Source organism: Talpa europaea (assembly GCF_964194135.1).
Source record: "Talpa europaea genome assembly, chromosome: 9".
Taxonomy (NCBI): Eukaryota; Metazoa; Chordata; class Mammalia; order Eulipotyphla; family Talpidae; genus Talpa; species Talpa europaea.
Genome location: NC_140076.1, coordinates 62,543,632 through 62,554,682, shown reverse-complemented (window position 1 = coordinate 62,554,682; position 11,051 = coordinate 62,543,632). Strand labels below are relative to the sequence as shown.

Below are 11,051 nucleotides of genomic sequence, written 5' to 3'. Positions count from 1 at the left end.
GGGGACGTATTCATATACTAAAATGGTAGCTGGTTTTCTAGGTAGTAGGATTATAATAATTGATTTATACTTGTTTTTAAAAATTTGTTTTATAAGGAATATATTCTGTCTTCAGAAGAAAATACTCAGTAAGATATTATTTTAAAAATTGGGGTCTCAAAGCTCTAAGCTCTGAAGATGACTATCTTTGAGTTCCTCATAAATGTTGTTAACCACTATAGAGAAAGCCAGATTTGAGAATAGAACTTTGAACAATTTCTACTATTTCCATCACCCAAATTCATCAATATTACAGGGAAATGTCAATCAAGAAAGTCAATTAATACCACTTTAAAGGATCTGTTCCTGATGTACAATGCAGAAAGAAATTAAAGATAAGAAGAGCACAAAGGCAAGAATTATTGTATTCTGTAACATCCAACTTTCTGTGCTTGTAAGGGAATACTCAGTCATAACACCAGGTGATTTTATCATTAACACAAAGCAAAGTTGATAACAGAATTAGGGTAAGAACTCAGGTTTCCTGATTTTTGGTCTAGAGCTCTTAGACCATGGTTCCCAAAGTAACTGTTTTATAAACTATGTTCCATGGTTTGTCTTAAATGCATATAGAGACGTGAGAAATACTACTAGCTTTCTTTACCAAAAACAAACAAACAAACAAACAAACAAACAAAAAAAAACCCCAAAACAAACAAAAAAAAAATCCCAATTATTAATTTGGGAACCATACCCTCTCAAAATATAAAGCTCTAAGTGAATAATCCAATCAACAGTTGGAGTGAACCATAGGACTTTAGACCTGAAAGGATACTAGGAAAATCATTTAGATCTCAATTATATGAGAACTTAGACCCAGAGAAGATAAATTAACCCCCCATCACAAATCACAAGTTTGGACAAAATTCAGGTCATCTAAAACAGGTTCGTCGCTCCTTCTAATACTGTTTATTCTTAACTGGATGTTGATTACAATGAGAAAAAACCAAAAACCAAAACAAAAAACATGAATACAGAATCATACTTAGTTTAGATGTAATAAAACTGTTTAATAAGGATATTTGAAGAATGGATATAAACCAATTCTATAGTTAATAGAAATAAGCTAAAATCCATCAAAATACAACAGGCAGCATGGTTACTTATTTGAAAATGTACTTAAACGTAAATCAAATTTTGAGTTTTCTTATTGTCTGAAGATGATGCAAGAACTTTCAGTGTCTCAGGCTCATGTAGCTGATAATAAATTGTAAATGTTTTCATTCTCTACAGCAGAGTTTGGAAAATAATGGTCCACAACTTGTTTCTTGTGAGGTCCATGAGCTCAGAAAGGTTTTACGTTTTTAAAAGGTTGAATAACATATATAGAGAGTATTGTCTGATAGAGATGAAACTATGTGGCCTAGAAAGCCTGTTACTAAGCGGCCCTTCACATAAAACGTTTGTTTGCTGACCTCTGTTCTATATTCAGAAAGTATATGAACTGGGCTAAATATATATTACGTCCGTGAAGTATTTATTTTTTAATTAAAATTAAATATCTGATTTAGTAAACATTATTGCAATTTGTCCATTATCCAGTTAAATGAGGTTTTACTACACACATTAATGGAAGTGGACATACAGAAGGAATTGATTACTGTATCTGAAATCCATACAAAATGTTTCAGGCAGCTAATAAAATGGCATATCCTATAGTATCTTATAAAATAAAATGGAAGCCAGTATCTGTAATTTATAAATTGGTAATGTGATTCTGTTTCTTCTCTATTTTTAAGATTTTCTCATCATGCTTTCTCTTAATCTCTAGGTTTAGTTAATTAAACCAGCAGTTCTCAGCTATGTTAACAATGTTTCTTGACCACCATTCATATCTCATTTACAACCATAAAGAAATCTCACCAAAACAGAAAGAACAAATGCAAGTTTTCCTAATGAGATATGAGCTATCAAAAATGAGGGAGAAACAAAAACTACAGACAGATTCCGCTTATCAGCCTCAACACAACAGTAAGGCAGACTGCCCCTCAGAGTGCACTGCAGTGCTCACTGGCCCCAGTAGGATTGCAGCAGAGTAGTGGCCTGGTTTACACAACTCTGATAGTCACTATGCAAACAAGTTCATCTTGCCACATAGGTGGGAAAGTTTTAATTCTGGTAAGTGGAGAAAAATTATCAAAGCTGTGTCAGTGTTAGCTAAATTACAATAATGTCAAAGCTGTAACCTGAAAGTAGGATCTATCAGGTCAAGATTAAAATGTCTTACTTTAAAAGAATTACATTAATTATTCCTTTGGATCCACAGCAAAGTTCTCTTCAGCCATTCCATTCTCTTGCTTGCTCTTATAATTGGAAAGAAACAAATTTTCTATTTGCGTCAAGAATTCTTCAGCAATGAAGCAATTGGCCACTTTGCTCAGGGTTTTCCTCAGACATTCCAAAAGCTAGTTGAAAAGAGAAGTTTTACATTTAAATACATAAAAAGTAGGAAAAGGGTTTGCATTGCTATCATTATTTTATCCCTTTCTAGTTCTCACACTTTCTAATCCTCACATGAGAAATGTTCTCCTTATATGTTAAATGTTAAGGACACATTCTCCTGAAATTGTGTCCGACAGATGGGTGTAGGAAGTTATGTTGAGAAATGCTTATGTTAGCTCCCCTAGTTTTTATAAAAGCAACCTGATGCTTTCTACTATGGACAACTTTGTGATTTTGCTTTCCTTTTTTAGTAGTTACATTTACAACACAATGCTGAAGGATGGAAATATACATTCATATAAGCATAGGACTCTACTATTTCAAAACTGGGACACTGGTCTATTCCTGAGAAATATGCATATTAACATTCCAATTGAACATAGAGAGTGACAATCATAGAAGGGGCAAAAGATATTAAAAAGAATGTTTAAATTTTCTATTCCCGAGTTGCTACCAAAAAAACAAAAATAAAACCAAAATCATGTTGCTAGTCTATATTGGTCTTAACTTGTTAAACTTAACTCTTAACTCATTAAACTAATCATCGTATCAGCACTATAATTGAAAAAAATTTCAGAACTCATTTCCTACCAGAAAGTTAAATAAAATAACCATTTAAATTTAATTGTTAGATTTATATTACCATTTTTTAAAATGATCAACTGTTAAAGCTAAAATGGAAACACGGTACTTTTGAAGTTAATAAAAATGAGAAAAATATTCTCCATTGTGCACAGTAATAATCTGTGAAGAAATTTATCAGCTAACACTGACAAATTTATTCTAAAACAGTATTATTTCTATATGCAAGTGTGGGCAACAAAACACATTACTAATTATCTCCTAGAAATTAATTTTAGAAGGGAAAAAGCTATAAAGGAAACACAGAAAATGTATCCACAAAGCATTAGGCATCATGGGAAAACACATCAAGATGAATAGCTTTAGAATCTGTGAACAATGGAACCAATTAAAATGAAGGCAGCTTACTTTCTGCAAACAAGTCAGGTCAGAATCCCGGCGAAAGATTTTATCCATGGGGACACTACTGTAGGAAGAAATATGAAAACAAAACAATGAAAAAAAACACTATAAACTAATCAGTTTTGTAATAAACTATGGTTGATGCCATACATCACAATTTTATTTTTAACTTGGGTTTTCCCTAAAACATAATTTAATGAGAAATGCTGCAAATATGTAACCATCTCAAACCACAGCACATACCTATGGGAGAGTCTGTATTTTTCTATTATCCATCTTGTCTTTTCAAACACTAATCCCCACCGAGGTTCTTCTAACATCTGTTGTACTTCAAATTTGTAAGGTAAACCTAGAAAAGCATAAAGTACATTTTTACTATTTCTTAAATATCCAATCTCCTTTCAATTAAAATTCTTTTCAGTATTTTCACCACCACATCTTGGCAGTCCAGCTGACCAGCACTTTAAACATGTAGACATTCATTAAATATTTACTGCCTGGCTGAACCAAGCATATTAATACCATGCAATTAATAATAATAAAGAAAAGTAAAAGTGCTCTTTGCTTGACAATTCTATGCAAGGAAATGTGAGAGGTAGAATGATCACATAATTTATCATCCAAACCAAGAGACTTTCTGAGTGAAAGGGAGTACTATTAACAATTGTGTCAGAACCACAGGTTTAAACTGGGACTGATACAAACCAATACAAATTCTACCCTACTGATTTTTTTCTATGTAGGCTATTTAAGCTTAAGACAATGGTATAAAGAACGGAATTATTCATATTTAACAGGTAAGAAAACTGAGCCTGAGAGAAGTTAAATAACCTGTTTAGATTTTAACAAAACAGAAGAGCTTGGATTTTCAAACTAGCCTACCAGGCTTGCCCGCCTGGGGCCACCCATTCTACCTCCTTACTAATGCCAATCTAAGACAAGACAGGGAGTAGGATTAATTCTGGATTAGCAGCAACTGCCCCTGAGTCAAAATTGTCGTACTACTTTGTAGGCAAGGAGTCCAAGGGGTGGACATCATGTAAACAAACTAGGAAAAAAAATACTAGTAAAGGATGAATCCACTTGGAAGTTCCTCACATGGGGATCTTTCATAATCCCCATTTATATGTATTTACAGTATATTAAAAGAAAAATTTGATTGCTTCATTACCAAAGGCCAAAACAGTAAAAACAACATTACCTATATAATGCTTACCATATGCCAGACATTAGGTTCTGAATATATATGAGGCCACTTAAATAAACTAGCCACTGTTATTGTCCCTGCCTCCCCAGCCTATCCCACCCCCCTTCTTTATGGATGACACTGAGACACAGAGAAATTAAAAATCTGTTTATAGGCATATGAAGTTATATTTAGTAAGAGATAAAAGTTAGGATACTGCCTCTCTGGGTTTTTGTCATCATAAGGCTTTTCGAGTAAATAAAAAGCCAGCTTAACAGACATCTATAGAACACTAAACCCAAAAAAATATGGAGTACACATTTTTCTCAAGCACACATGGATCATTCTCCAGGATCGATCACATACTGGGGCACAAGACAAACATCAACAGATACACCAAGATTGAAATCATACCAACCATCTTTTCTGACCATGAAGGCATCAAACTAGAAATAAACCATAAAAAGAAGGCAAGGAACTCTCCTACCTCATGGAGATTGAAACCCACACTACTGGAAGACCACTGGACTAATGAGGAGATCAAAGAAGAAATTAAAAAATTCTCTGAATTGAATGACAAGGAGGACACCAATCTCCTGAATGTATGGGATGCAACAAAAGCAGTAATAAGAGGAAAATATATAGCAATAGAGGCTCACATCAAGAAACAAGAAAGAACTCAAAGAAACAACCTAATCTTGAAGCTCAAAGATCTAGAAAAAGAACAACAAAAAAACCCCAGTAGAAGAAAAGAAATAATAAAAACCAAAGCAGAAATAAATGAAATCGAAACTAAAAAAACTATCCAAAAGATCAATGAAACCAAGAGCTGGTTCTTTGAAAAAAATCAATAAAATAGACAAACCCCTAGCCAGACACACGAAGGAAAAAAGGGAGAAAGCACAAATAAACAGGATCATAAATGAAAGAGGAGAAATCACAACGGACACAGCAGAAATCAAAAGAATAATCAGTAACTACTATGAACAGTTATATGGAAACAAGTTCAACAATCTAGAGGAGAGGGACAAATTCCTACAACTCTACAATCACCCAAAGCTAGATAAAGAAGAAATAGAACACCTAAACAGACCAATTACAAGCAGCGAAATTGAAATGGTAATCAAAAACCTCCCCCAAAACAAAAGCCGAGGACCTGATGGATTTACAAATGAATTCTACCAAACATTTAGAGACGAATCGGTGCCTATCCTTCACAAACTCTTCCAAAAAATTGAGAAGGAAGGGACAATACCAAACACATTCTATGAAGCCAACATTACACTAATACCAAAACCAAACAAGGACAACACAAAAAAGGAAAACTACAGGCCAATCTCCCTAATGAACACTGATGCAAAAATCCTCAATAAAATTTTAGCTATCAGAATCCAACAATGTATCCACAAGATAATTCACCACAATCAAGTAGGATTCATTCCAGGGACACAAGGATGGTTCAACATCCGAAAATCAATCAACGTTATCCAACACATCAACAAAAAGAAATATAAAAACCATATGATAATATCAATAAATGCCGAGAAAGCTTTCGACAAAGTGCAACACCCATTCATGATAAAAGCCCTTGAAATTCTTGGGATACAAGGAACATACCTCAACATCATAAAGGCCATCTATGACAAGCCAACAGCCAGTATCATTCTCAATGGTGAAAAGCTGAAAGCAATTCCATTAAGATCTGGAACAAGACAAGGATGTCCACTCTCACCACTGCTTTTCAATATAATACTGGAAGTCCTAGCCAGAGCAACAAGACAAGAGAAAGACATACAAGGAATCCAAATAGGAAAAGAAGAAGTCAAACTATCACTATTTGCAGATGATATGATAATATACATAGACAAACCCAAAAACGCCACAGAAAAACTAATTCAACTCATCAATCAGTTCAGTAAAGTGGCAGGATACAAAATCAGCATTCAAAAGTCAGTAGCCTTCCTATACACAAACAATAAATCAGAAGAAGAAGAAATAAAAAAAAAAACATCCCTTTTATTATCGAAACAAAAAAAAATCAAATACTTGGGAATAGATCTAACAAAAGAGGTAAAGGACCTATACAAAGAAAACTATAAAACACTGTTAAAAGAAATAGAAGAAGACACAAAAAAATGGAAAGACATCCCCTGCTCATGGATTGAAAGAATAAACATTATTAAAATGGCCATCCTACCAAAAGCAATATACAGATTCAATGCTATTCCAATCAAAATTTCAATGTCATTCTTCAAAGAAATAGAACAATTATTGATGAAATTCATATGGAATCACCAAAAACCCCAAATAGCCAAAGCTCTCCTGAAAAAAAAAAAGAGAAGGGAATGGAGGCATCACACGCCCAAACTTCAAACTATACTACAAAGCCATAGTCATCAAAACTGCATGGTATTGGAACAAGAACAGACATACAGACCAATGGAATCGAATAGAAAATCCAGAAATAAACCCACAGATTTATGGTCAACTAATCTTTGACAAAGGAGCAAAGACTATACATTGGAGCAAAGAAAGTTTGTTCAATAAATGGTGCTGGGAAAACTGGATTGCTACATGCAAAAGAATGAAGCTTGACCACTACCTCACACCATACACAAATATCAACTCAAAATGGATTAAGAACTAGACATAAGACCTGAAACCATAAAATACATAGAAGGAAGTATAGGCGAAACACTACGTGATATTCATATCAAAGACATCTTTACAGACATATCACCCAAAGCAGTGATAGTGAAGGCAAAGATAAACAGCTGGGACTACATCAAATTAAAGAGCTTCTGCACAGCAAAAGAGACAATAACAAAAACAAAGAGAAACCCCACCAACTGGGAGAACATTTTTGCACCCAACACTAATGATAAAGGACTGATCACAAAAATCTGCAAAGAGCTGATGAGACTCAACAACAACAAAGAAAATAATCCAGTCAAAAAATGGGCAGAAGAGCTAAAAAGAAACTTTTCTGAAGAGGAAATGCAAATGGCCAACAAGCATATGAAAAAATGTTCAACATCACTTATAATCAGGGAAATGCAAATCAAAACTACAATGAGATACCATCTTACACCAGTGAGAATGGCACATATTAAAAAAACTAGCAACAATGAATATTGGGGAGGATGTGGAGAAAAAGGAACTCTTCTGCACTGTTGGTGGGAGTGCAAACTGGTCCAACCACTATGGAGAGCTTGTGGAGATTTCTGGACCTACTAAACATAGAGCTTCCATATGATCCAGCAATTCCACTCCTAGGTATTTACCCAAAGGACACAGAAACATCAATTCCAAAGAGCATCTACACCCCTATGTTTATAGCAGCACTGTTTACAATAGCTAAGCTTTGGAAACAACCCAAATGCCCAAAAATAGATGACTGGATCAAGAAGATGTGGTACATATACACCATGGAATATTACTCAGCATCAAAAAAGATAAACACATGCAATTTGCAGCAACATGGATGGTGCTGGAAGGGATCATGCTCAGCGAAATAAGCCAGAAAGAAAAAGAAAAATATCGGATGGTCTTACTCATAGCAGGAATCTAGAAAACTTAAATAAGGGACCAAGAAAATGAATAACTATAAGAAAGTGAAAATCAAAATCAACAACAAAAAAATGTGAACCAGAGACACTCTATGGAGGATAGGGGGCGGGGAGGGGAGAGATTGGGGTCAAAATAAGGGGGTTGCAATTGTATGGGGAATATAAAAATAAAATTTATTAAAAAAAAAAAAGCCAGCAGGTCAGAATAAATGGAAAAAACAAAACAAAACATGTAACTACATTTCCTTACAATAAAAGTGCAGTTCAATTGTTCATATGCTCTAAAAATGTTACTCCCCCATCTATTTTTTTCAAATGTATGAAAGGAGGGAACAGCAAGTCTAATAATCTTTTTCATTTCTTCCCTCCAAAAACTTAAGAAGAACAATACATTACACTACATGAGCTGTTAAACACTGTTTGTTGGTAACAATCTTCTATTACTTGATGTTTTAATAACCTACCAAGCATAGACAACAGCTATAACTCTAACTACCTATTGAAGACCTATTATTTGCCACACACTTCACATTACAACCTACCTGAAGGGTCAAAGGAGAATGATATATCAAAAGAGAATGATATATTAATATATATTTTGCTCAAGGTAAAATAACCAATAAATGATAGAGCTGGAATCTAAATACAGATGAGAGACTCTTGAGAATAAAGACAGATAAATGTATTTTTAGTCCATGCTGAGGGGTAACCACACACTCAAATGATACACAGCTCTAACTGATATAAAGAATATTTTTCTAAGCTAAAAAAAGGGCACTAAAACCAGTAAAAATTTCCTTTTATACTGGACATTTTTCCTCTAAAATATCAGAACAAAATTAATTCCCTGCCCATTATAAGAATAGAAAATGCTTAACCATTGGAGACATTTTAAAGATAGGATTTGGGCAAATACCTAACAGACTGAATGAATGAGCGGAAACTGAATGAATATGTGAATAACCCGAGTTAAAAGTACTGTACCACAAGGTATCCTGCATCTTCTAAAAAACCTTAATTTCTAAACAAGAGGGTTTCCTAGAGGAGTAAAATAAAGGTCCTAGGATTATGACCTAATAAGCAGTATTAATAATGCTCAAGTCATTTAAGAGGCAACTCTGCCCAACAGAACTTTCTGCAATGACCATAACACTGAATGCTTGTGTGCTGTCCAATGGGCAGGTTATGTGAGCACCAAGGAATGTTCCCTCTAATCCTTTCAAATGAATCTTTTCCAGGCATGATGCAGTTTCTTCACAAAAGTACGCAGAGCTGTATTTTGCTAAATACTAAATGTGTACCTTCTATAAATCAGTTTGAGTTTGCTCTCTATGTTGGCTTCTGGATTTGGGTACCAAGTCCCACAAATTTAGCTGCCTCAGTCTTCTTGGTCTCATCTCTATGACCTCAACTCACAGTGTGCAGTCTCTTGGGTAGATTTCTATACCTGGAACCTCTTAAGTCAGTAAACTAGTGATCTGGTGTCACAATATATTTCCCATTTCTCAGCAATCATATTCCTTCATTGGTTGATGTTATGTCCTAACAACCATGCTCTTTATACATATATATATATATATATTATCCAGTTTTGCTTGTTTCAGATAGTCCTTAGTACTTCATTTTGACCAGAGCAGAATTCCAGTAACTGAATTATACATTTCATTTCATTCAAATTAATTTAAACAGACCCATGTAATTAGTAACTATTGTACTGGACAGCATCAGAATAGACACTAACTCCACAAATCCAGCAGATTGAAAATATTAAACTAAATTGAGCACAAGTTAATGAATTCTTCCTTTTATAACTTTTTGTAAAAGCATACTAAAGAACATTGATATTACATGCTATACTTAATGTGGGCACTTCAATTAAAGTTATTACCAATACTCTATTCATTCAATAAAACCCCACAAAGCACTGACAGCCTCTTAGGTGCAATGCAACTGATAACGAGTCACTAGATACTAAGTCGAAGAAGCCATAGTTCCTATTCTGTGGGGCTCACAGTTTAGCAAGACAAACTAAAGAGATACTACAGTAAAAACAAAAGTGACCATGAAGGCAGGAAAGCAACTGTTGCAGATGCACAAAGTATAAAAGCAACAGTAAATAACATGGGGTAGCACTGGGAAGTCTTTACCAAAGAGAGCGTATCTGAGTGACATCATTGAGAATAAAGAGAAAACCAATGCTCCATTTATTAGTACCTATTTTATGCCAGGTTTTGTGCTAGAAAACTGAAGGTAGAATAATGAGAACAATAAAATATTTGCCTTCAAGGAGCTCATTAGGAGGAATACAATGTGCAGTAACAGTATGCAGAAAGAACAATGAACTAGAGTAGTTCTAGTAAGACTGGAGAAGAGAGTACATACATACTAGGGATGCCAATAGTTTTCTCCCATTCTTCCTTTCCATCCACTGATCGATCTTATCTCTTTCTTTTCCTAGTCTGCTATACTAATTTCCTATCCAGACAGAGGTGACAGGACCACAAGCAGGCATAAATTCCAAAGGAATCAAATCATATGATAGGTGAAACCAACTTCTTCAGACAGAATGGAAACTAAGAGATTTAAAAATAGAGTCAGGCATTGTTAAGTCTAAATTGGAGGTCATGGACTTGGTGGTAAGGTGGTAATCTTTCTTTACATTTCATTTGAATGTCGTCACAAAGAACGCCAGTCTGCAATTTTTATGAGAACAGAGTCTTTGTCTAAATTGTTTATGGCAGTGTCTCCAGTACCTAAAACACACACTGCTTGGCCATAATTTTTCTCCACACTGTAAGCCTTATGCCCAGTGGTCGTGGTAATAACAGTGG

General features: G+C 34.5%; 1 protein-coding gene across 1 annotated transcript in view; it reads right to left on the bottom strand.

The window, feature by feature from the left end:
* Positions 1–2,285: 2,285 nt before the first annotated feature.
* The window catches only part of MYSM1 (Myb like, SWIRM and MPN domains 1), a gene marked incomplete at both ends in the record, with an annotated part of 34,990 nt that continues 26,224 nt past the window's right edge, over positions 2,286–11,051 (bottom strand). Inside the window, 3 exons of the mRNA XM_084243187.1 lie at positions 2,286–2,444; positions 3,472–3,529; positions 3,709–3,814. Coding sequence (XP_084099313.1) covers positions 2,286–2,444; positions 3,472–3,529; positions 3,709–3,814 — 323 coding nt within the window. The remainder of the gene's footprint in view (positions 2,445–3,471; positions 3,530–3,708; positions 3,815–11,051) is intronic.